This window comes from Salvelinus namaycush, chromosome 31 (assembly GCF_016432855.1).
Source record: "Salvelinus namaycush isolate Seneca chromosome 31, SaNama_1.0, whole genome shotgun sequence".
NCBI lineage: Eukaryota > Metazoa > Chordata > Actinopteri > Salmoniformes > Salmonidae > Salvelinus > Salvelinus namaycush.
Genome location: NC_052337.1, coordinates 9,247,241 through 9,274,451, shown reverse-complemented (window position 1 = coordinate 9,274,451; position 27,211 = coordinate 9,247,241). Strand labels below are relative to the sequence as shown.

At 43.0% G+C, this 27,211-nt stretch overlaps 1 protein-coding gene and 3 non-coding genes across 4 annotated transcripts; all 4 read left to right on the top strand.

The window, feature by feature from the left end:
- The first annotated feature begins 5,698 nt into the window (after positions 1-5,698).
- LOC120025943 (60S ribosomal protein L37-like) lies at positions 5,699-9,183 on the top strand. Its single transcript, XM_038970683.1, has 4 exons — positions 5,699-5,770; positions 6,422-6,557; positions 6,992-7,076; positions 9,068-9,183. The coding sequence occupies exons 1-4, from the start codon at positions 5,768-5,770 to the stop codon at positions 9,135-9,137; spliced, it is 294 nt and encodes a 97-aa protein (XP_038826611.1). The 5' UTR covers positions 5,699-5,767; the 3' UTR covers positions 9,138-9,183.
- Positions 6,270-6,348, top strand: LOC120026619. The gene has a single exon (XR_005473190.1). It is a non-coding gene; the product is annotated as a small nucleolar RNA SNORD72 (small nucleolar RNA).
- On the top strand, positions 6,760-6,838 carry LOC120026618. Its single transcript, XR_005473189.1, has one exon. It is a non-coding gene; the product is annotated as a small nucleolar RNA SNORD72 (small nucleolar RNA).
- On the top strand, positions 8,703-8,786 carry LOC120026620. Its single transcript, XR_005473191.1, has one exon. It is a non-coding gene; the product is annotated as a small nucleolar RNA SNORD72 (small nucleolar RNA).
- Positions 9,184-27,211: the final 18,028 nt, after the last annotated feature.

The window sequence follows — 27,211 nt, the reverse complement described above, 5'->3', positions numbered from 1 at the left end:
AGACAGGTGTGTGCCTTTCCAAATCATGTCCAATTAATTGAATTCACCACAGGTGGACTCCAATCAAGTTGTAGAAACATCTCAAGCATGATCAATGGAAACAGTGTGCACCTGAGCTCAGTTTCGAGTCTCATAGCAAAGGGTCTGAGTACTTATGTAAATAAGGTATTTCTGTTTATTATTTTTTATAAATTTGCATACATTTCTAAAAAGCTGTTTTTGCTTTGTCATTATGGGGTATTGTGTGTAGGTTGATGAGGGGAAAAAAAGATTCACTTAATTTTAGAATAAGCCTGTAACGTAACTAAATGTGGAAAAAGTCAAGGGATCTGAATACTTTCCGAACACACTGTATATTCATAAAAATGATTCATGATTTTGACTGGCTGAGAAACACTGCCTGCCTGTCTCGTTATAACGATCGTTGTTGGAAGAAAGGTCGGACCAAGATGCAGCGTGGGGTAGGTTAATAATTTTTTATTAATGATAACCGGCACAAAACAAGAAACAGTAACAAACGAAACGTACAGCTTTGTAGGGCTAAAAAGCAACAATACAAAATCAAGATCCCACACACAACAGGTGGAAAAAGTCTGCCTAAATATGATCCCCAATCAGAGACAACGATAGACAGCTGCCTCTGATTGGGAACCATACCAGGCCAACATAGAAATACAAAAAACTAGAGTACCCACCCTAGTCACACCCTGACCTAACCAAAATAGAGAATAAACAGGCTCTCTAAGGTCAGGGCGTGACACTCGTCCAGTGTTGCCAACTCATTTTCAGGGGAAGTTGCTAGAGGCAGGTCGATTTGTTGCTAAAAGTTGCTAAATGACGTTGTGATGTCATTGCGCGATGACATCATTACGTAATAACGTAAAACTGTGTCATTACGTAGAATACACAATAACGTTACTCAAATTGACTGGCCATCTCTGCGAAAAATATGATTTGACATTTGTTAGTTTAGATTTGTTTGTTTATTATCATATATTTTTATCTGTGAAAGTAATATAAACACGACACATTTTATATGATCACCTATTTTTGTTTTTTAAACACAACACATAGAATTATTGAACAATTACACATTATTGAACAATTACATTTTATTTATTTTCTTTTTAACTAGTAAACCTACACATTCTGAACAAATATAGTTTTAAGCAGTGTATTGGTAGTTAGTTAACATGCTACCTAACTGATCAACAATTATAGGTTCAAGGTATATATGCTATCTTATTGAACAAGCAACTTAACTCAAATAATGATGTGTGCGCTAGGCATCTCTCTCCAGCTCTCTCCAGGTTGTTGTGCAGCTTGGCTGGCTAGCTGCTCAATGGTTTCCTCCAGATATTGCCACTGTTCTCGCACACACTGCAGTGCACACTGCCACCATCAGCTGTGTGTCTCCTCCGCCAGTTCCAGAAAGTCCACTCCTTGCATACGTACTGTACATATGATGAATTATAGAATGGCAAGGAAATCCTCTTCATCTTCACTGTCCAACTGCATTGTCACGGAGCTGGAACCAGCAGTAGAGGATGGAGTGGCCTTAAAGCTGTTTGCTGCTGTGGTGCCAAACTGCTGCAGAACTTCACTTGGTAGTTTATGCTGGTAACAGGTATCACCAGCCAGCTTCAGTCCATACCGCACCAGGAGTATGGAGTTGAGAGTGTGCAATGACATTTTATTTCTTAACTTTGACTTGACCACACTCATTTGGCTGAACAGCCGTTCAGTGTAGCTTTGCACAGTTCTTCATAAGGATTTGACCCGGAAGAGTCCGTGTAGTTATTGACTTCACTCCAAAACTCGACTGTATTTTCAGTTGAGTCCCACCTAAACAGATGGATGTTTCTCCATTGGGAAACAATTTGATCAATTGTTTGTGGCTGGTACCCCAGTAGCTCAGCTACTTTAATAATTTCAGTGGTGCCTTTATTGTGCTTTAGCGTTTCCTTAACACTGAACAAGGCCATGTTTCGCAAGGCTTCAAGGTTGTCTGGGAGCCTTGCTTGCAGCTCCTTGCTTAAAGCAACAATGTAGTTGATGCACTGTCTCCGAATTACCTTTTTGTCCTCTGGCGCAAGACTGAGTTGGTACACCGTGCTCTCGAAAAGGTACCCAAGGTATGGTGATGGACTGAGATGTCCATCAATGGCATCCTTCAGGACATCAATATTTGCCATAGGTTTGACTACTCTGCTGCAAATTGATGTTAAGAGGTGTACCAGATTGTCCAAAAGCTTGACAGGATCTGTTTGCTCTCCCTCAAATGACTTCACTGCAACTTGTACATCGGACAAGATTGATTTCAAGAATGTCAGGTAGACATAGTTGGTCTTGTACATGGAGTGGAGCACATCCGCCATGTAGCAACGCTCACTGGCCTTGGTCACCTCAAAGTGGAGTTGCAGTTCTTCCCACTGGCTCAATATACGACTTACCGCAGGCTCAATCGATAGCCAACGTGTGGCACACACTTTGGTGTTCTGCAGGGGTTTCTGGCCACAATTAATGGTGGCATACACTGCTTTGTACGCCTCGCGCCGTTTTGGGGAAATCGAAAAAACCATTTGTAGGTTTCCCTGATTAAGTACTCAACACTCCTAGGGATGGTTTCTTTGGATGCTGCACTGACAGCCAATTGTAAAGAATGGCACACACAGCGGATGAGTACCAAATTGGGCAATGCACATTCTTCCTTTAAAATCTTGTGCACCCTGTTGTGCACCTCAGTCATTACAGACGCATTATCAGTGCACTTCTCAAGAAACTCAACTACCGCCTTTGCTATTGATCTGGCATCGCCCCCCTCCAATTCAACCAGCCCGAGAAATGTGGACACAACGGTTCTTTTTTTAGCACTGAAATACCGAATCACCACACCCAGGTATTTCGAGACACTGACATCAGTGGACTCATCCAAAAGGAGACTGAACTTCTCATCCCCCACATCTAATGTTACTCTTTTGAGAATATAAAGAGCCAGTACTCCCCTAATCATTTCTGTGCACTTGGTGCGGTGCATTTGGAAGTTTGTTGCTGCCACAGAATCTGAAAAGGCAGCTATACAAGCCATACCTAAATGGTCGCATGCTAGCAGCGAACAATGCTCCGCAATGGCCATTGGCATAGTAGCTTCTGCTCTTTTGCAGTTATCCACTTTCTTAACCAACTGTGGTAATGTAGACTGCGTTGTGGGGTTGTACAGTTTTGATTTATTTATATGCTTTGCTGTAAAAACAATGTTTTTTTGATGTCATACATTTTTGCAAGGATATCTGATTTGCAGTACGCACAGTATGCCCGTCAATCATCCCCAATTACTGGCTTCAGCCACCCTTTAAATTCAGGTACAGACTCCTACTCTTTTCTGTACTTTACTGTACAATTTTGATTGAGACATGTTGATTGATGTTGTAAGTTCTGTTCAAGATCAAACATTTGTGACCAACTATATTCATTGGTTTTTCTCGTGGAACGCATACTACAGTCAGCCAACAATGATTAGCAATTTGCTGAAATTGCTGCTGGCCGGCTGCTGCCTGTGAAAGAGCTGAGCGCCTGCTGCTGACTTCACTCACAATGCACTTTTGCAGCCAGGCACGTGTGTTGTGACTGAGTGTGTGACAGAGAAAAATCGTTTTTGTGTCATTTAGAGGGGAAATGCATTTTGTTTGAGTCACTTTTCAAAAGTTGCTAAAAGTTCAAAATATATTTTTTAAAGTAGGTAAATTTGTTGCTAGGTGCTGTTTGAATTTTTTTTTGCCAGGGTACTCTGAAAAGTTGCTAAATCTAGCAACAAAATTGCTAAATTGGCATCACTGGTCTTGTCCCGACTCTCGGTACGTTCATTACTATGGGACAGCTGGAGATCGAATTTGAATATTAAAACATTGTTTTTAATGTCAGAGAGACAGACAGCAATGTTTATACAATTCTCGGGAGCATAATGTCCCAATATACACGTTAGAAATATACATAATTCTGTTTTTGCCATTGAAAAACTAAATGCACAACATAAACTCAATTTTTAGTCAGTTCACATCACATGCTCATTCAGTGAGTCCATGTCCATTTATCCAGAGTGGATCCCTGTCATTTTCCTCTCTCCTTCCGCTTTACAAATCTGTGAATAGCAATATGGCGGATACCCAGCAGGAATGCACTTAAACTTTACAGTTAAATTGGTTTCAGATGAGGGAAAGCATACAGGAGATGAAGCTGCTTTAGATCATTGTCCCTCCTAGCCACCAGCAGCTGAATGGCAACATCTGGTGGCAAAAAAAAACATTACACTCAAAAGCAATTGACGTTGCAAACACATCAGTTATTAATATTTATTTTAAATGTTTTAATTTAACTTTTATATAACCTATGATGATCACAATATGACATTGATTGACAGATTGAAATTGATTATTTGTGTTGTATGCTACTCCACTTGTGTAGTCTTTCAAAGCAGGACTTCTGTATTGATGAACGTTGTGGACTCCTTATCTTGATAGGCTAAGGAAGAAATCTGTGAATTCATATCCATTTCAGAAGCAAGCTATAGAAGTGGCCCAGATAGAATACTTTTAAAATTATATCCTTCCCTCTTCCTCTTCCCTTCCTTGGAGTAATCACTGATTCAACATGATTGGATGTGTGTAACAGTGAAGAAGGAAGTATGCATTTTAAAGTATTCAAACATGGCCCGTACCTGACATGAACAACAAAACAAATTGATCGGATTTGCCATGAGTAGTGTATTAAAATCAATGTTTACATCCTTAGTACTCTGTCGGCTATTTGTTGAAATAAACGCTTGTCCTAATTAAGGGGGCTCATTTACAAAATAGCCTCCAATACCCTACTCAATAAATTGGATGCAGTCTATCACAGTGCCATCCGTTTTGTCACCAAAGCCCCATATACTACCCACCACTGCGACCTGTACGCTCTCGTTGGCTGGCCCTCGCTTCATACTCGTCGCCAAACCCACTGGCTCCAGGTCATCTACAAGACCCTGCTAGGTAAAGTCCCTCCTTATCTCAGCTCGCTGGTCACCATAGCAGCACCCACCTGTAGCACGCGCTCCAGCAGGTATATCTCTCTGGTCACCCCCAAAGCCAATTCCTCCTTTGGCTTCCTCTCCTTCCAGTTCTCTGCTGCCAATGACTGGAACGAACTACAAAAATCTCTGAAACTGGAAACACTTATCTCCCTCACTAGCTTTAAGCACCAGCTGTCAGAGCAGCTCACAGATTACTGCACCTGTACATAGCCCATCTATAATTTAGCCCAAACAACTACCACTTCCCCTACTGTATTTATTTATTTATTTTGCTCCTTTGCACCTCATTATTTCTATCTCTACTTTGCACATTCTTCCACTGCAAATCAACCATTCCAATGTTTTACTTGCTATATTGTATTTACGTACTTCGCCACCATGGCCTTTTTTTTTGCCTTCACCTCCCTTATCTCACCTCACTTGCATATAGACTTATTTTTCTACTGTATTATTGACTGTATGTTTGTTTTACTCCATGTGTAACTCTGTGTTGTTTTATGTGTCGAACTGCTTTGCTTTATCTTAGCCAGGTCGCAATTGTAAAGGAGAACTTGTTCTCAACTTGCCTACCTGGTTAAATAAAGGTGAAATAAAAATAAAACATTTTTTTTTTACTGTTACACCGGAACAACCTCGGTTGGGATTTAATGCAACACCGAGCGCTTTTCCGGTCTCTTTTCACCCACCCATAGGAAGAAAATGGTGAGTGGAAAAATAGTCATAGATGTATCGTACAACATCTATTTCTGTATCTGTTTATTTTACCATAAATTGTTGTGATTTACGACTTTTAATCACAAGTAATGGTTTCTCATCGATATTGTTTTTGATGCAACGTTAGATGGTGTATAAAAACCTTGAATGTTTGCTTGCCTAAAAGCTTGCTAGCTATCTTGCCTATTCAGCTAGTTAGCTTGCTACCGGCAAAGTAATGTGCTCTTTCAACTAAAGCACACTTTATTTCGGGTGTGGAGAATTTACTATGCGTTATTCTCGCTACTTAAATAAATGTGAACGTGTATATATCTAGCTAGCTCAATGCCTATCTACCGGTAGTCAACATGGCTAACGTCAACTTTCTAGCAAAGAAAGCATTGCTAACGTTAGCTGCCTTGCCTCAAGCAAACATTGAACTAAGTTGCCAGGAATTTGACTAGAAACGTTCGTAGTCCAGCTTGATTACCTTAGCATACAGTCGGCAGTCTTGTCAATGATGTTTTAAATACAAATGTCTGAACATATGAATTTCAGTGATTCTTACTTGTTGGCTGAGACATGATCCCGACTTCTCCATTCATGCTCACTGGATGACAAAGATCTATTTGGTTAACTTATGGACCTTGTGTGTTTCAGACGAAGGGTACATCTTCCTTCGGAAAGCGGCGTAATAAGACGCACGCTCTGTGCCGTCGCTGTGGCTCCAAGGCTTACCACCTGCAGAAGTCGTCCTGCGGGAAGTGTGGGTATCCCGAGAAACGCAAGAGACGGTGTAAGTGCCATTACTTGAACGATCAATTGATTTATTGTAAAAACTGCTATATTGTAACCAAGATGTCAGACCTGTGGGCATTCTGTCTCAACTTTTTGAATAATGAGGGTTGTTACTGCATTGTATTTTACTGCTTGCCTTGTTGACTTGTTAGAATATTTGACACAGTGCAGCATGACACAATTAATGTTTACGGCCCAGTGTCTTGTCAATGATGTTTTCAATACAAATGTCTGAACATATGAATTTCAGTGATTCTTACTTTGTGACTGAGACGAGACCCCAGCCTCTCCAAGTATGCACATTGGTTGACAGATCTTTCCATAATGTGTGCTCCCACGTCTGTTGACAGGAGTGAGGATATTTGGGAACGTTTGCCTCAAACCTTTGATCCCGCTTTGTGACAACTTGTGTATTGACTGTTCTTTCTGTAGACAACTGGAGCGCTAAGGCCAAGAGGAGGAACACCACTGGGTCCGGCCGCCTGAGACACCTGCGAGTCGTCTACCGCAGATTCAGGTGAGCACATCAACAGAGCACTCGTGTAAAGCCAGCGGTAGACAGTACTACTGAAATTATTTTCCTTTTTCTTCATTGCCTGGAAAACCAAGGTCATTCAGTAGGGCACATGGTAAAATGTTTGGATCTGGAAATGGCATTCTTATTGGACAAGTTCAAGTAGGATGATAATTCCCCTTTCAAAGCGTTTTCTCCTGATTCCTGTCTAATGACCGCGACCCTGGTTTGTGTGGACTCCAGCCAATCGTTAACATTAGTGCAGGGGTGTCAAACTCATTCCACGGAGGGCAGTGTCTGCAGGGTTTTTTTTGAGGGGAGTTCCTTTACTAATTGGTGACCTTGGATGATTAATTAGTTAGGGTGGAGAGAGAACCAGCAGACACTCGACCCTCCGTGGAGAAATGAAAACCTGCAGGACTGGCTCTCAGGGGCCTTAGTTAACCTCTCTGGGGTAGGTGGGACGCAATCGTCCCACCTGGCCAATAGCCAGGGAAAATACAGCGCGCCATATTCAAATAAAATGATATAAAAATCTAACTTTCATTAAATCACACATGTAAGATACCAAATTAAAGCTACACTCGTTGTGAATCCAGCCAACATGTCAGATTTCAAAAGGGCTTTTCGGCGAAAGCATAAGGTGCTATTATCTGATGATAGCACAACAGTAAACAAAGAGGGAAGCATATTTCAACACTGCAAGCACGACACAAAACGCAGAAATAAAATATAAATCATGCCTTACCTTTGACGAAATTCTTTTGTTGGCACTCCAATATGTCCCATAAACATCACAAATGGTCCTTTTGTTCGATTAATTCCGTCGATATATATCCAAAATGTCAATTTATTAGGACCGTTTCATCCAGAAAAACACAGCTTCCAACTTTTGCCACTTCACTACAAAATATATCAAAAGTTACATGTAAACTTTACCAAAACATTTCAAACTACTTTTGTAATACAACGTTAGGTATTTTTAAACGTTAATAATCGATCAATTTGAAGACGGGATGATCTGTTTTCAATACAAAAAGTAAACAAACTGATGCAACTTTTTTCGTTAACGTGCCTCTCTCAAAAAATTTACTTCATGTGACCCTCATTTACATAGCCCTACTTCTTCATTACACAAAGGAATAACCTCAACCGATTTCCAAGGACTGGTGACATCCAGTGGAAGCGGTAGGAACTGCAAGCAAGTCCATTAGAAATCTGGTGTCTCTAAGAAAACTCATTGAAAAGACAGTGCCATCAAAAAATAAATTTTTTGAATGGTTTGTCCTCAGGGTTTTGCCTGCTACATAAGTTCTGTTATTCTCAGACATGATTCAAACAGAAACTTCAGTGTTTTCTATCCAAATCTACTAATAATATGCATATCTTATATTAAGGGGGTGAGTAGCAGGCAGTTGAATTGTGGCATGCTATTTATCCGAAAGTGAACATGCTGCCCCCTGCCCACAAGAAGTTAATCAAATGCTAAAGACATGCAGGTCATTCTACAATGTGAGTTAAATTGTGGTTGTTGGTGCTCTGTTATTTGTGATTGTGGCCAATAAGCCACTGAAATCTGCCTGTTTGCTCTGTTACAACTGTTGCTTTGAAATAATGCTAGCAGAAATGAGCTTGCCAATGACGTCACAAAATAAATGTCTGAACTGATGACATCACAGTGATTTATTTTTAAGATCTTTACTAAAGCAAGCTTCACTACCCCATCAGTTGTGACCTAGGGGTCCCTGAGAAGAGTTCTGAAAACCATGTAGAACTATGTATTCTGCTACATCTGTTTATGGCCATCTGTTACGTAGTTGGATCAGCACTAGCATATGCATCCAACAGACTTCCACAAATAACACCACAAACTGTGAAGACCACCTTGGTGACTGAAAGAAATGTTGCTTATTACCTTAGGTGATCCGTAAGGTTACAATTCAAGTCTTCTACATAATGTACAGATGTCTTGTTTTCTTTCCCCACCTTTTCAGGAACGGGTTCCGGGAAGGGACCACCCCAAAGCCTAAGCGTGCTGCAGTGGCTGCCTCCAGCTCGTCCTAGACACACTTTGGATTTACTTGTTTAAATAAATGTGCTGTTGATAGTTTTGAGTCGTCTGGGTTTTTTCTCAGTATAACATGGATCATCCATTAATTCTTTCCACAACAGATAAGCGTGAACTGTGCAGTGCACTGGGGTTCACCAATCCCAATTGAAAAAATATTTTCTTATCCTACTTACTTTTTTTTGTTTAAGTTTTTCTGTCTACTTGCACATTTGCTCCAATTTAGTGCAAGCATTCATGCCACTGCTTTAATCATCGGTTGACAGCCTCTAACGGCCATAGAAATGGTATGGATAAGAACTTTTTTATAGTTCTGTGGTAAGATTATATAACAGGCCATTTAGCAGACTTTTATCCAAATTGACTTAGTCATGCATACATTTAAGTATGGGTGGTCCTGGTAATCAAACCCACAATCCTGGCATTGCAAAAGCTGGGGAACAATATGTTATGGGGTAACATTTAGGTTCTACGTCAAATCAAATTTTATTGGTCACGTATTCAGATATGTGATTATCACATTTTATTGGCCACGTGTTCAGATATGTGATTATCAAATCGAGCTGTATTTATACAGCACATTTCAGACATGGACTGAAACAGAGTACGCTTTACTGGAAAAAACAAGCTTCTCCGCAGTGGTCTAAGGCACTGCATCTCAGTGCAAGAGGTGTCACTACAGTCCCTGGTTTGAATCCAGGCTGTGATTGGGAGTCCCATAGGGTGGTGCACAATTGGCCAGGGGTAGGCCGTCATTGTAAATAACAATTTGTTCTTAACTGACCTTTCTAATTAAAATAATTACACATTGAATGACTAAAAAACAGCTGAAATGATGTAAGATCTCATGTCCACAGTTTTGGCCCCCCTCAGGTACTCTGACAGGCTATTCCAGAGCCTGGGGTCATAACTAAAGGCTGCCTATTGGTCCTAGGCTTTGGGATAGTTAAAAGGCCAGTGCCTGAGGGAACTACTGGGTACATATGCTTTTAAGTCACCCTCATGGACACATGCCCCTGGGTGACAGTGGACCTTGGTCGGTCCACAGATCGTAGGCAGGCCAAACTCTCTTACCATCGAGCTGTCCACAATGATAGTGGTTGTGATGGACTCCGATGGGGAAGTGAACTGCGGTGGGGGGGGGGGTTGCCATTGGGCGGCTGCCGGCTGTTGGTATACACCAGGATCAGTGCTGACTCCCGTGGCTGGTAGGTCCGTCTCAAGCTGGGCAAAGCTATTTGATAGTTGATCGGATCTTCTCGGATAGATGAAGGGTGGCCAGACTGTCTCCCCAATCTCCTATGCCTAAGTGTCCAGTCTCCCTTGGGCCACGGAGTTGAGCTTAACATCTGTCCATCGGATTGGGACAGATCAACGCCACCCGACTCATCGACATCTTTGATATTGGGGCATTTAAAACTGAGATTCAGTTTGTGTGGGTTACAGCAAGGTCGGCATACTTAGAAAGCAGGTTATCCTTTTTTTTTGCAGCCGAGCTAACAGCCGGAGGATCTCTTCCCCTCTTCCCGTACATTTAGGGTAGACAAATCCCTGTCCGTTTTCCTGTTCCACCGTATCTTTATCTTGTGAGCCACATATTTTTGTCATCAAAAGTGAAGAATGGTTGACCTACAATTAAAAGTAATTCAAATAATTGGATGAAATATAGAAACATGTTTATTAATGTGAAATGTGAAACGTTACACACACACAGCCCCTAGGGGCCCAAGGTAATGAGTGGGTATGGCAACTGACTGATTCTGAGTGAATAACGCAACAGGATCTATGGACAAAATCCATGCAAACAGAGGAAAAAACTCAAACTGAACGTTCTTGGGCTTGATTCAATCAGATTAGCGTTGGTCGACACCTGCATAGTGGTTGATTTGGCTGTGTCGGAGGTGGATGTGCATTAGAGCTGTAAATCTACAAGCGGCTCCTTGTGTTACCTTATCGCGTACACTGCTATTGGATGCAACGAAACCATCCGACTTTATATCTGACAAATCCCATGCATCCAGGTTAGAAGTTCCTGCAGTTCAAACACTTGAATGCATGATGTTCTATTTTAGGCTATAGGCCCTACTCCCGATTAGACTGATAGGCTTTAACCCCCCCCCCCCCCCCCCCCAACCAAAAAACACGGAACCCCTAGATCATACAGCCCCCTCTTGCACTCCCTGTGCACCCACGACTGCGTGGCCAAGCACGACTCCAACACCATCATTAAGTTTGCTTACGACACAATGGTGGTAGACCTGATCACCGACAACGATGAGACAGGCTATAGGGAGGAGGTCAGAGACCTGGCAGTGTGGTGCCAAGACAACAACCCCCTCCCTCAATGTGAGCAAGACAAAGGAGATGATCGTGGACTACAGGAAAAGGAGGGACCAACACGCCCCCATTCACATCGACGGGGCTGTAGCGGAGCGGGTCCAGAGTTTCAAGTTCATTGGTGTCCACATCACCAACAAACTAATAAACTATGGTCCAAACACACCAAGAAAGTCGTGGAGAGGGCACGACAATGCCTTTTCCCCCTCGGGAGACTGAAAAGATTTGTCATGGGTCCCCAGATCCTAAAAAAGTTCGACAGCTGCACCATCGAGAGCATCCTGACCGGTTGCATCACCGCCTGGAATGGCAACTGCTTGACATCCGACCGTAAGGCGCTACAGAGGATAGTGCGTACGGCCCAGTACATCACTGGGGCCACGCTTCCTGCCATCCAGGACCTATATACTAGGCGGTGTAAGAGGAAGGACCAAAAAATAGACTGTTCTCTCTGCTACCGCACGGCAAGCAGCACCGGAGCGCTAAGTCTAGGTCCAAAAGGCTCCTTAACAGCTTCTACCCCCAAGCCCTCCTTTGTTTTTACACTGCTGCTACTCGCTATTTATTATCTATGCATAGTCACTTTACCCCTACCTACATGTACAAATTACCTCAACTAACCTGTACCCCCACACATTGACTCGGTGCCGGTACCCCCTGTATATAGCCTCATTATTGTTATTTTATTGTGTTACTTTTTATTTTTATTTTGTAAATATTTAGATTAGAGGCAATTGCAGTAGTTGCACACATTTTTTGTAGCCTAGGGTCCGGGAAAAATGTGGCTTTTTATAAATGCATTTCGTACATAATACACATTCTACATAATTTTAGATGACTGGAGACTTTAGCAGAATCTTTTTTAATACCTCATAAATGATCAAAATGACAGGCTACTTTGACACTGACAAACTGAGCATCTGAGATCAATAAAAAAAATACATTGTCTTGAATCCATCAATAGCTTAGGTGTGTGGAGACACACATATTGTGCAATATGAGGAGGAAATTATAGTCTTCAAAAAGACTATAATTTCAGTTTCACTGACTGACCCGATGATGCGCAGCTCGCGTCATTCTTTTTCCCAACACAGTTAAGCCAAAACCACGCCCCATTATTCAGAGGGGCGTTCTACAACGTTTTGAGCGCTCTCCAAGTCCGGAAGTGAATATCACGTAGCGCGAAATTTCAGTCACTGATGAATAACATTTTCCCTTGTATTTCAAGATTGAAAAATGTAATAACAATGTTGTGGACAGAACTAGCCATTAACGTCCTTAACGCTCAAAGACAGATTCAATGGCTGTTGCATAGCGTATTCGACTGAATGATTAGCTAATAAATATTTGAGAAATCATGAATAATAAGCATATGCTTATACATGATAACAGACTACAAATTATAATATAACAACTTCCAATACCGAGCAAGTAAGTAGCCTAGGTTAACTTAGCTGACCTTCAATTTAGGGAATTCAGCAGAGTTCTCTGAGACATTTTTACAACTCATTGAAACTCTGAAAGTAAATACATTGGCAAATGTTAACAAACATGATAATAATAGGCCTGCATTACGGTAGGCACCTAATTGTTAAATTACAATTTCCATTCATAGCTTGGAAGGTCACTGTCTCTGCGCTGATCGCCTGTGAGTGAGACAGCGCTAGCTAGCCAATGGGAGCGTAGTAGAACGCCTCTCTGAATAACGGGGCGTGGTTTTGGCTTAACTGCTTTGGTTAAAAAAAAGACGAGCCCAGCGTACTCACCAGTGATGGCGCTGCGCTCACGCCAAAAGCCTATCTCTCTGTTACAATGCTGTTCGTTCAATATACCTATTTCTAAATTGATAACTTGGTAGCCTGCATACAGATTAGTGTTCTCTTTTCAGCAGGATCCATTTGCTTTCCAACCTGTGTTTCCCTGCTATTGTATTTGAATTATTGCGAAAAGACTGTTTGGGCTGCATAATGTTAACAGATTAGCCTCTGCGTTCCCGGCTGTAGGCATGACTTGTGATTGGGCTACACACAATCCACAGCTAGGCTATTTTTTTTTTTAAACTTAAAGAAGCTATTGATACTCTATGGCTAAATTATAGCACTACTCCTGGCGTATTATTCGGAATTGTTTGAGGTAATATGTACATGTAGGTAGAGTTATTAAAGTGACTATGCATTGATAATAACAGAGAGTAGCAGCGTTGGGATATATAGGCTACAATGTTGCGCAAACCATAGGCTAATCCCGGGCCGGCCCAACCCGAATCAATTCTTAGAATGTCAGGCACGTTTTCACATTACGTTATTTACGGTGTAGGATAATTACAGAGGAGTCAATTTGAATTAACTCTAATTGCTTTTATTATACTTGTTTACATTGAAAACAGTTACAATTATTTGTCATGCCACGAGAGGTACCAGGTCCAAAACTGAGAGGTGCAGGATTCTGTTCCGGTGTGGTGAGATACTGTAACTCGAACCGTTGGAAAAATAAACAAGCGCTTATTTCGAAGAGCGCGCCGTAAACCACGCACCAGTGGGCAGAGCTAGGCATTTCGGATTGGGACACATTTTAATATGAAGAAAATACTCAAATTATACTGTAATGAAACAGCAGGGAGCAGGTCTGGAACCCTCGACCTTCTAGCCCGAGGTCCAGCGCGCTATCGACTGTGCCGCAAAAGCATGCTCGTGCGGTAGAGTCGATTTCCGCGCTTATAAACCCAGAGTCGTTACAATACAATGTGGCCGCCATGGTTCTGTGTAGCCTAGTTATGCTAATATATTGGAGACCAGTGTATTGCAGTTACATTTTCGTATTTTACTTAATAAGTCAAATGTATTTGAGTAGTAAACAGGGAAACAACAACGAGTCCCAGTCAGTTCGCAATATAACATATCAGTGGGGTGCATCGTTTACCAGGGTACCTAAATTATTGGGATCATCTGGTACCCCACATCACGCTGCGCCTTGGTCTCCTCAATACGACGAACGTGACAAGCAGCCATATCAGCCAGGCAAACTAATTGTTCTCACTTTATGATAGAACGTTCAGATTTTTCTGCCTGACTGTGGCGCTCTTTACCGGAATTGTTAGGATTTTCTTGTGATCAAAACGATTTATTTTGCTCAAATAGAGATACTGTATAATTAAATTGTGTTTTCTTTGAAAATATGTGTATGTATTTATCTATGATATAGCCTAGTTGATATAGTTTAAGTTAGCTAATGTGCTATAACACTTGGTTAGCCGACTTGCTTGAATACTGACTAATTTCCCAATAAAACTATGTATTCTTGTAGGCTGACTATTAGCCTAGTTTACATTAGGTTTGCTATGTATTGTTTTTGTGTTAGTGTGATACATTCATCCAGTTGGTTTCAGATGTCTAAAAATACCCATAATCCCTATAAAATAGTGGATGTCCCGCTTGCAGACATTTGCAATCACAGGGGTTTGGCCTACCGATGCGGGCAACAGGCCAGCTCCGAGGCAGAAGAGATGAAATTGCCTCTTTCAGAAGGTATGCACAATGCCTTCAGAAAGTATTCGCACCTCTTGACTTTTTCCATGTTGTCTTGTGTTACAACCTGCATTTAAAATTGAGATTTGTTGTAACTGGCATACACACAATACCCCATAATGTCAAAGTGCAATTATGTTTTCAAAATGTTTACAAATTAATAAAAAAGGAAAAGATTAAATGTCTTGAGTCAATTAGATTTCAACCCCTTTGTTATAGCTAGCCTAAATAAGTTCAGGAGTAAAAATGTGCTTTACAAATCACATAATAATCAGAATGGACTCACTCTGTGTGCAATTATAGTGTTTAACATGATTTTTGAATGACTACCTCATCTCTGTCCACGACACATACAATTATATATAAGGTCCCTCAGTCGAGCAGATTCAATCACGAAGACCAGGGAGGTTTTCAATGCCTCGCAAAGAAGGGAACCTATTGGTAGATGGGTTAAAAAAAAAGCATATCCCTTTGAGCATGGTGAAGGTATTAACTACACTTTCGGTGGTGTGTCAATTCAACCAGTCACTTCTAAAATACAGGCGTCCTTCCTAACTCAGTTGCCGGAGAGGAAGGAAACCGCTCAGGGATTGGTGACTTTAAAACAGTTACATAGTTTAATGGCTGTGATAGGAGAAAACTTAGGATTGATCAACATTGTAGTTACTCCACAATACTAACCTAACTGACAGAGTGAAAAGAAGGAAGCCTTGACAGAATAAAAACTATTCCAAAACATGCATCCTGTTTGCTACAAGGCACTAAAGTAATGCTGCAAAAAATGTGGCAAATAAATACTTTTTGTTCTGAATACAAAGTGTTATGTTTGGGGCAAATCCAATACAACAAATTACTGAGTACCACTCTCCATATTTTCAAGTGGTGGCCGCATCATGTTAACGGTATGCTTGTAATCGTTAAGGACTGGGGAGTTTTTATAGGATAAAAAATAAACAGAATGGAGCTAAGTACAGGTAAAATCCTAGAGGAAACCCTGGTTCAATCTGCTTTCCACCAGACACTGGGAGATTAATTCACCTTTCAGCAGGAAAATAACCTAAAATACAAGGCCAAATCTACACTGAGGTTGCTTATCAAGAAGACAGTGAATGTTCCTGAGTGGCCGAGTTACAATTCTGACTGAAATGTACTTGAAAATCTATGGCAAGACCTAAAAATTGTTGTCTAGCAATGATCAACAACCAATTTGGCAGAGCTTGAAGATTTTTCCAAATAATATTGGGCAAATGTTGCACAATCCAGGTGTGGAAAGCTCGTAGAGACTTACCCAGAAAGACTCACAACTGTAAGCTGATTCTTACATGTATTGACTCTGGGGTATGAATACTTATGTCAATTAGATATTTCTATATTTCATTTCCCAAAATGTCCCAGTGTCTAAAAGCTTGAAGATTTTTCCAAATAATATTGGGCAAATGTTGCACAATCCAGGTGTGGAAAGCTCGTAGAGACTTACCCAGAAAGACTCACAACTGTAAGCTGATTCTTACATGTATTGACTCTGGGGTATGAATACTTATGTCAATTAGATATTTCTATATTTCATTTCCCAAAATGTCCCAGTGTCTAAAAACATGTTTTCACATTGTCATTATTGGATATTGTGTGTAGATGGGTGAGATAAACAAATATATTTAATCTATTTTGAATTCAGACTGTAACACAACAAAACAACTAGTTAAGGGTTATGAATACTTTCTGAAGGCATGGTATTATGACAAGAGACAATGGCAAAACCTGCATAGGCCTATGACATTTGAACTTTGTGCTCATGTAGAAAGCATTATTACTTGAAATACCTGTCATTAAATGTAGGTCTTTATTACTAATGAATAGCAACTTCATTATAATATTTGGCCATCAAATTGTCATTGCATATTTTAACAAAGAGAGTATACACAGTTTCAAAGTCCCAAGCTGTGATCTTGTCAACCAATCACACGATCAAGCAAAAAAACAGCAGAACATCTATGGAATCAGTACCTAGGACAATAGAATGCATGATATACAAAATATAAAAAAGCAGACAGAGATATTTAATCAATAATTGCTTTTACATATACCATGTGAACATTTCCTCAGAATAAACAAGACACGATTGTAAGACTAGGGACCTAGAGAAACCACTAGATATGGGTATCGAATACCAATAAGAGGCAATATATTAGTTTTAGAAAACACTTCAATAACAGTTCATGGCTGATGGGTGGAGAGTTTTTAGAACATCCACCTGCATTCTGCCTGGAGAAGATGTGAAGGTTTTATCTGCTGTATAGCACAGAAGGATATGGAGGAGACGGGGTGATCGGCCTCTGAGAAATGACGTGCAGTAGGGGATTTAAGATCATTTCTCCTTACAGCACTCTTGTGTTCAATAATACATGTTCTTATCTGTCTACTGGTTTTGCCCACGTATTGCTTTCTGCATGGACAAGAGATAAGGTGTATGATGTTGGAAGAGCTGCGTGTGAGGAACTGTTTGATAGTGTATTGTTTGTCAGTGGCAGAGCTGCTGAATACGTTCACTTTTTTACAGGAATCCCTACATGTCGCACAAGTACGGCAATGGTAGATGCCAGTCACCTTGTCCAGTCTTCAATCATTTCTGTTACGGGGAGGGGGGGGGGGGGGGGGGGGGCGACGACATGACTGTCAGCACAAATAATGAAGTCCCTGACATACCTGGCCCTGTAGTGTGAAAAGAGAGGAGGGTCAGAGAAAATATTTTGGCAAGCAGGATCAGTTATGAGCACATTCCAATGTTACTTAATGGCTCCCTTAATGTCACGTCATCACTCAGAGGACAATATTTTGTGGTACAGACACATTACTGTATATACATTTTTTTTTACTGTTATCCCTTCTGTTTGAGATCTCATCAATGGCACGTGCTCTACTGAGAGCATCATCAAGCCATTCTTTAGGGTATGAGCGGGCCTCAAACTGTCTATACATTTTCATAGCCTAATTTTCAACATCTGTTTTACTAGCACAAATGCGCTTCAGTCTCATAAATTGTGTGTATGGTAATCCCTTCTTAAGAAATGTGGGATGCGCACTAGAGGCATGTAGGATACTGTTCTTGTCTGTATGCTTTGTATACATTGTGGACAAGGACCCTTAGTCAAGGCGCGCAAGGGTATCAAGGAAGGATATCTCGCTATGACTAATCGCGGCTGTGAACTTGATAAATAGAACCATATCATTAAGGTAAGTGAGCAAATCATAAAACACATTGAGGGGACCCTTCCAAAGAGAAACACGTCATCAATATATCTTTTCCACATAAGTATATGTTGGGAGAACGGGTTATTGTGCCGAATTAACTTGTCTCCCAGATAACCCACAAAATAGACAAGCATAGTAAGGAAAGAAAATGGAGCCCCATAGCTGCTCCCTGTTTCTGTAAATAGTAACTGTCTTCAAACAAAAATAAGTTATTGTACAGGTAGATAGTCGCCAGGTCCAACAAAAAACCTGCAGAGGGTGTCCCCTCTCTGTTCCAAAAATAACTTTAAAGCCTCCAGTCCTTTGTAATGTGGTACATTAGTACATAAAGAAACAACATCTAGGGTGATGAGAGAGAGATATCCAAATAGTCATCACCTATTTCAAATTCAGATAGTTGTTTAATGAAATCATCAGTGTCTCTCAAGTATGAGGGCAATTGCACCACTATAGGACGTACTGTAGCATCCAGTCAACACAATGGGAATGTCACGAACGTCGTCAGGGAAATGACCGGACCAAGGTGCAATGTGGTGAGCGTACATTTCTTTTTATTTTGAATGTCGCCAACAAAAACAAGAAACAACAAAAACGAACGTGAAGCTTACTAGGGCTATACAGGCCACTAACAAAGTCAACTACCCACAACTAAGGTGTAAAAACAGGCTGCCTAAGTATGATTCCCAATCAGAGACAACGATAGACAGCTGTCCCTGATTGAGAACCATACCCAGCCAAAACATAGAAACAGAAAACATAGAAATAAAGAAACTAGAATGCCCACCCTAGTCACACCCTGGCCTAACCAAAATAGAGAATATAAGCTTCTCTATGGCCAGGGCGTGACAGGGAAATAGGTTCAGTTAAACTGCCATTACATGCTACAACAGGCCGTCCAGGAGGCTTCTCTAATTTGAACCATAAAAAAAGGCAATACATAAGAGGGACTGAAGGGAAGTCTTTTGTAAGATACTTGAATTCAGCTTGGGCGATATGGCCCTCTGCCAATGCATTTTGGAGAAAATAGTAAATTTCATCCTTGTAAATGCTGGTAGGGTTGCTGTTCAACTTGCTGTAACAAGTCTCATTAGAGAGTTGGGACATGATCTCAGAGTCATAGTTGTCTTTATTTAACAATACTAAGCCGCCTCCTTTGTTAGCGGGTTCCAAACCACGTTGCTGTTACTGCTCAGGGACGATAATGTATCACATTCAACTTTCTCAATGTCTGTGTTTAGACGACTGCAGGATTAAATATCTCTCTCCACCAGATTACAAAAAGTATCAATAGCGGCATTGTTGACTGGTGGACAAAAAAATATTTTGACTCTTACAGTGGTTTGTTGTGAGGATTCAGTAGAGGATTGTACACCTGCACATTGTCTTTGTTGTAGAAGTATTTCAACTTGATGGAGCTATAGAATTTGAACATCTCAACTTTTATATTAAATGGATTAGTGGTAAAAGGGGGGACATAGGACAAACCTTTGTTAAGAAGGCGTAGCTCGGCCAGTGTCAGGTTGTTGTCAAACAGGTTGAAGATTAGGTTCTGGTCCTGCTGCTCAGGCCGTGCTAACATCTTTCTCCCTATTCCGCGTCGACCCCTCTGCGTCGTCTTTTTCTGGTGTTGTAGCGGTACTGTTGTGGTCTTGATTGTGCTCCAGGGCTGTGTCACTCTCCTTCCTGTTGAAATTCCTGATCAGAGTCGGATTGGAAATTGGAAGTGTTGGAGCCAGAGGGGAAGGATGGCTTCTCCTTGAAACAGACTTTTCCATAGCCCTGCGATGGTGCGTTAAACCTCCAAGGGTATACCTTGTCATTGCGGTAATCCATGGTATCTCTCCTCAGTTTGCTTATCTTCATCTTTTGTAAGTTATTATGGAATTGGGATCTTCTTCCAAAACTTTAAAAGGTTCTGGAAGCAATGTGGTTCTCAAGCTCTCTATGACGTCATTGATCTCTGTCTTAGTTGTGGTCAGTTCCTGATGCGTGTTGTTGGATTCTAGCTTGAAATATACTTATTCATGTTACCGTACTAGAATTTATTGATTAGTTTACATGTATAATAAATGTAGAGTACCAGTCAAAAGTTTGGACACACCTACTCATTCAAGGGTTTTTCTTTATTTATACTATTTTCTACATTGTAGAATAATAGTGAAGACATGAAAACTATTAAATAACACATATGGAATCATGTAGTAACCAAAAGTGTTAAACAAATCAAAATATATTTTATATTTGAGATTCTTCAAGGTAGCCACTCTTTGCCTTGATGAGAGCTTTGCACACTCTTGGCATTCTCTCAACCAGCTTCACCTGGAATGCTTTTCCAACAGTATTGAACATTGTGCCTTGCGGAGCCTCAATACCCCAAACAACCAAAGCCACCAAACATGAGGCAGGGAGGATGGTCTCAGATTCAGAGGGAGTGGCAGTGGAACTGTACGGACAGGAGAGAGCGTCCGGCTTCACGTTTTGGGACCCTGGGCAATAGGAGATGGTGAAATTGAACCTGGTAAATAACCCAACGAGGGCCCAACGAGCTTGCCTTGGGTTGAGGCGCTTTGCAGTGCGGAGGTATTCTAAATTCTTATGGTCGGTCCATACCAAAATGGATGTTCTGCCCCTTCCAGCCAGTGCCTCCACTCCTCCAGAGCCATCTTAACGGCTAGGAGTTCCCGGTTCCCAACATCATAGTTCCTCTCTTCAGGTTGCCTTCATGGGACATGAAGGCACAGAGATGAAGCTTTTGGTCCTGGACGGATCGCTGGGAAAGGACGGCCCCTACTCCCACGTCGGAAGCGTTAACCTCAATCACAAGCTGACGAGTCGGGTCCGGATGGATGAGGATGGGGCAGTAGTGAATCACTGCTTTAGATCCCCAAAAGCCTTGTCCATTGCTGGAGACCATGTGAACGGTACCTTGGGAGAGGTGAGTGCAGAGAGGGGGGCCGCCAGGTTGCTGTAGCCCCGAATGAAACTGCAGTAGAAATGAGAAAACCCCAGAAACCGTTGTAGTTGCACCCTGGACTTGGGCTGGGGCCAATCCACCACCGCTCTCACTGATTTTCCGGATCCATCTGAACATTCCCTTCAGCGATGATGTATGCCAGAAAGGAGATAGTGGAACTCGCACTTCTCAGATTTTACAAACAACTGATTTTCCAGGAGGCGCTGAAGGACCTGTCGAACATGGAGAATGTGTTCCTGGGCAGAACGAGAGAAAACCAGGATGTCGTCGAGGTAGACAAAAACAAAATGATTAAACATGTCCCGGAGCACATGGTTGACCAGGGCCTGGAAGACAGCGGGCGCGTTCGTGAGTCCAAACGGCATGACCAGGTACTCATAGTGTCCACTGGCAGTGTTGAAAGCCGTCTTCCACCTTTCTCCTTCGCGTATCCACACAAGGTGGTAGGCATTCCGAAGGTCCAGTTTGGAAAGTATGGTAGCCCCCTGGAGAGGTTTGAAAGCCGAGGAGAGGAGTGGTAGAGGGTACCGTTTTTTGATCGTAATGTCATTGAGGCCCCGGTAATCAATGCATGGACGCAGAGTCTTGTCCTTCTTCACCACAAAGAAGAATCCTGCGCCAGCAGGAGAGGAAGAAGGATGAACGCTCCCAACAGCCAGAGAGTCCTCGATGTACTCCTCCATGGCCTTGGTCTCAGGACCAGACAAGGAATATAGCCGGCCTCGAGGTGGTGTGGTGCTCAGGAGGAGGTCAATAGCACAATCGTGAGGACGATGTGGAGGAAGGGAGGTAGCACGAGCCTTGCTGAAAACCTCCAGGAGGTCCTGGTACTCTGCGGGAATGGCAGAGAGATCCGAGGCCATACTCAACCCTGGAGGCAGACATTCCGGGGAAGGCTGCGCCGCCTTCAGGCAATGTGAATGGCAGAACGGGCTCCAACCCAGGATTTAACCTGTGGTCCAGTCAATATCGGGGTTGTGCTTCTGGAGCCGAGAAAATCCCAAAACAATAGGGATGTGGGGAGACTCAATGAGGAGAAGCTGTATTGACTCACTGTGGTTTCCAGATACCCACATATTAATGGGAACTGTGCTGTGCGTGACTCTTCCAATAGAGCGGCCGTCCAGTGCCCTGGCATCCATGGAAACGGAGAGGAGTTGAATAGGGATACTTAGTTCCGGTAACAGGGTAGCGTCCATGAAACTCTCATCTGCCCAATGAGTCAATGAGCACCCTGAGAGACTTAGACTGGTCTGCCCACAGCAAGATAACATAAAAAGGAGTTCAGGTAATGGGAATTAGAGGTTTCCCAGTCAGGCTCACCAGTGTACTTGTACCTACTAAGGATTCAGGTCTCTTCACTGGGCAGGTGGCTATGTAATGCCCTACAACACCACAATACAGATAACTGTTGGAGCTTAGCCTGTGTGAACGTTCCCTAGGCGATAATCTAGCTCTTCCCAGTTGCATAGGTTCCGGTGTATCCGACTCACCCGTCGTCGATGATTCTCGAGGGAGCTCGGGTGGCCTCGGATCCTCGAGGAGCGAGGAATTCAGCTCAAGGTCAAGTCAACAGATGAAGTGAGAAAACTCTGTGTATTGTCTGTCTAGATGTGTAAGGAGTTGACCCCACCTAGTAGGAGGTTATAAATATATGTGCTTGTCTTTGCAGCTATATGACCCAGTGTAACGATCGTCGTCCTCGTCTGATGAGGAATAGGAAGGATCGGACCAAAATGCAGCGTGGTACGTGTCCATGTTCAATTTAATATAACTGAACACAGAATACAAAATAACAAAAGTGAAACAACGAAAATCAAAACAGTCCTGCAAGTTGACACAACACAAAACAGGAAACAACTACCCACAAACACAGGTGGGAACAGGCTACCTAAGTATGGTTCTCAATCAGAGACAACGATAGACAGCTGCCTCTGATTGGGAACCATACCAGGCCAAACACAGAAATACAAAACATAGAACAAAACATAGAATGCCCACCCCAACTCGCGCCCTGACCAAACCGAAATAGAGACATAAAAAAGGAACTAAGGTCAGGACGTGACACCCAGTGGGTGAATAAACTTGGTTTGAGCTTTTTCTAGTAAGTCTGTTTGAGTTTTTATTCTTTGTTCAGAACCTAACAGTGTGTTCAGTGACAAGAACCATAAGGTCCAAGGAGGCTTTATTGAGTATCTCAGACCACTTGGTTCAGAAATCCTCCTCTTTGCGACACAGAGTAGGTACTTTCTTTTTTTTTTATACTTTGTTTTTATTGTAGGAACACAAAGAAAGTACAAATAAAGTAAAATAAAAGAACAAAAATGATCTGGCAGTTACAGTGCACTTCATACCTTCATCATCATATTAGTTACATTAGCATCTTTGAATTAGACCTTTTCCAAGTATGAAACCCATTTCTCCCAGTATTCCTGACCTCTCTCCTGTTGAGTTCTTAAAGTAAAGGTCATACGCTCCATGTGGTGTATTTCTTCTACAATGTCTATCAATTGTGTCACTGTGGGAGGGTCTTTTTGTAGCCATTTCCTAGTGATAGCCTTTTTACTGGCTGCCAGTAGGACCTTCAAGAGGTACTTTTCTCTATTGTGTAAGTTATCTGGTATTTCACCCAAGTACAAAGAAATGAATGTTTGTTCTATGTCAAATCCCATTATTTTTCCAATGTTAGATCTTATTTCTCCCCAGTAAGTTTCGATTGCGGGGCAGGACCAAAATATATGAGAGTGGTCCGCCCTCAATAGACCGCATTCTCTCCAACAAGGGTGTGGTGAGCCAGTCTGTTTTGATTTCAGTTTAGGTGTTATGAAGAAACGTATAACATTCTTCCAACAGAATTCTCTCCATGACCTTGAGTTGGTGGAGCTTTGTTGAGTCTCTAATATGTTCAACCATGTTTCATCAGTTATTTCAATGTTAAGTTCCTCCTCCCATTTCTTTTTAATATAGTTTGTAGAATGTTTCTTTGAGGATTGAATACCCAAGTAGAGATTTGAAATCGTTTTTTTGTTACTCCCCAAGTTGTATGCGTTAGTGAATACTTGGATTAATTTTGGAGGTGCTCGAGGGTCAGTCACTTTTAACTCCCTTAAGAAATAGTGTCGGACTTGTAGGTATCTGTAAAAATCTTGTTTATCCAAGCCATGTTTTTTACTTAAGTCCTGGAAGTTATCTAGGTTCCCATTCCTTATAATTGTACTGAATGATGTGATGCCTTTCTGCGTCCATTGTTTAAATCTGCTGTCCTGAGTTGCAGGGATGAAGCTGGGGTCGTATGCGGGCCAACTCAGCAGTTTGATCTCTCTGTCTAAATTATTTTGCTTAACTACCCTAAACCATGTCTTCAGAGAGAAATTAATCCACTGATTTTGTCTATTGTATATTTCTTTTACCATGTCCTTATTTCCCAAAACTGACTGTATGGGTATCCCTGTCAAAGTAGTCTCGATGTCTTTCCATTTGGATTCGTATTCTGAATTGCACCAACAAACCAGGGGTCTCAATTGGGCTGACACATAATAATCTTTTAGGTTTGGTAAGGCCATACCCCCACAGTTTTTTGGTAATTGTAATGTTGTATATCTAGTTCTTGGTCTCTTACTGTTCCAGATAAACCTTGATATCCGTTTATCCCATTCCCTAAACTGTTTAGGTGGGATTTCTATGGGCAGTGATTGGAACAAATACAATAACCTCGGCAGGATGTTCATTTTGATTGTTTCAATTCTACTACTAAGATCTAAGGGAAGTGAGTTCCACCTGTCTAGGTCATCATATATTTTCTTGTTGATGTGATCGTAATTCATGCAATAAAGTTTGGGTGTATCTTTTGGTAGGTATACTCCAAGATATTTAATGGATGAAGAGGTCCAGGTGAAGTTATACCTATTCTTCAGCTCTTCCTGTGGGGTATAATTATATACTAGGGCTTGGGTCTTGTGTACGTTAAGCACATACCCTGAATATGTTCCAAATGTTTGTAGAACATCCATCAATCTAGGTACGCTTGAGCCTGGGTCTTTAAGGAATAACAGAACGTCATCCGTATACATGCATATCTTATGTTCTGTAACGGCTTTCTTCCTGGGATGAAGGAGAGGACCAAAATGCAGCGCAGTTAGTGTTCAACATGTTTAATTAAACAATAAACGATGAACATTAACAAACATTACAAAACAACAAACGTGAAAGCCGAGACAGTCCTATCTGGTGCAGAACATAAACACAGAGACAGGAAACAACCACCCACAATCCCCAACACAAAACAAGCCACCTATATATGATTCTCAATCAGGGACAACGATTGACAGCTGTCTCTGATTGAGAACCATATCAGGCTGAACATAGAAACAGACGAACTAGACACACAACATAGAATTCCCACCCAGCTCACGTCCTGACCAACACTAAACAAGCAAAACACATAAGAACTCTGGTCAGGACGTTACAGTACCCCCCCCCTGAGGTGCGGACTCCGAACGCACCCCTAAAACTCAAGGGGAGGGTCTGGGTGGGCATCTGTCCGCGGTGGCGGCTCCGGCGGTGGACGAGGACACCACTCCACCACTGTCTTTGTCCCCCTCCTTAGCGTCCTTTGAGTGGCGACCCTCGCCCATGACCTTGGCCTAAGAATCCTCCCCAAGGCCCCCACATGATTTAGGAGGTAGCTCAGGACAGAGAGGTAGCTCAGGACAGAGAGGTAGCTCAGGACAGAGAGGTAGCTCAGGACAGAGAGGTAGCTCAGGACAGAGAGGTAGCTCAGGACGAATGGCAGCTCCGGACTGGGTGGCAGCTCCGGACTGGGTGGCAGCTCATGACTGGAGGGCAGCTCATGACTGGAGGGCAGCTCATGACTGGAGGGCAGCTCATGACTGGAGGGCAGCTCATGACTGGAGGGCAGCTCATGACTGTAGGGCAGCTCATGACTGGAGGGCAGCTCATGACTGGAGGGCAGCTCATGACTGGAGGGCAGCTCATGACTGGAGGGCAGCTCATGACTGTAGGGCAGCTCATGACTATAGGGCAGCTCATGACTATAGGGCAGCTCATGACTGGAGGGCAGCTCTGGCAGCTCCTGACTGGCTGGCGGCTCTGGCAGCTCCTGACTGTCTGGCGGCTCTGGCAGCTCCTGACTGTCTGGCGGCTCTGGCAGCTCCTGACTGGCTGGCGGCTCTGGCAGCTCCTGACTGGCTGGCGTCTCTGGCAGCTCCTGACTGGCTGGCGTCTCTGGCAGCTCCTGACTGGCTGGCGTCTCTGGCAGCTCCTGACTGGCTGGCGTCTCTGGCAGCTCCTGACTGGCTCTAATGTCTCTGGCAGCTCCTGACTGGCTGGCGTCTCTGGCAGCTCCTGACTGGCTGGCGGCTCTGGCAGCTCCTGACTGACGGACGGCTCTAATGGCTCGTGGCAGACGGATGACTCAGATGGCGCTGGGCAGACAGATGCCTCAGATGGCGCTAGGCAGACGGATGGCTCAGACGGCGCTGGGCAGACGGATGGCTCAGACGGCGCTGGGCAGACGGATGGCTCAGACGGCGCTGGGCAGACGGATGGCTCAGACGGCGCTGGGCAGACGGATGGCTCAGATGGTGCTGGGCAGGCAGGCAGTGCAGGCAGCTCAGACGGCGCTGGGCAGACGAGCAGTGCAGGCGGTGTTGAGCAGACGAGCAGCGCAGGCAGTTCAGACGGCGCTGGGCAGGCAGGCAGCTCAGACGGCGCTGGACAGACGAGCAGTGCAGGCGGCGTTGAGCAGACGAGCAGTGCAGGCAGTTCAGACGGCGCTGGGCAGGCAGGCAGTGCAGGCAGCTCAGACGGCGCTGGGCAGACGAGCAGTGCAGGCGGCGTTGAGCAGACGAGCAGTGCAGGCAGTTCAGACGGCGCTGGGCAGGCAGGCAGCTCAGACGGCGCTGGACAGACGAGCAGTGCAGGCGGCGTTGAGCAGACGAGCAGTGCAGGCAGTTCAGACGGCGCT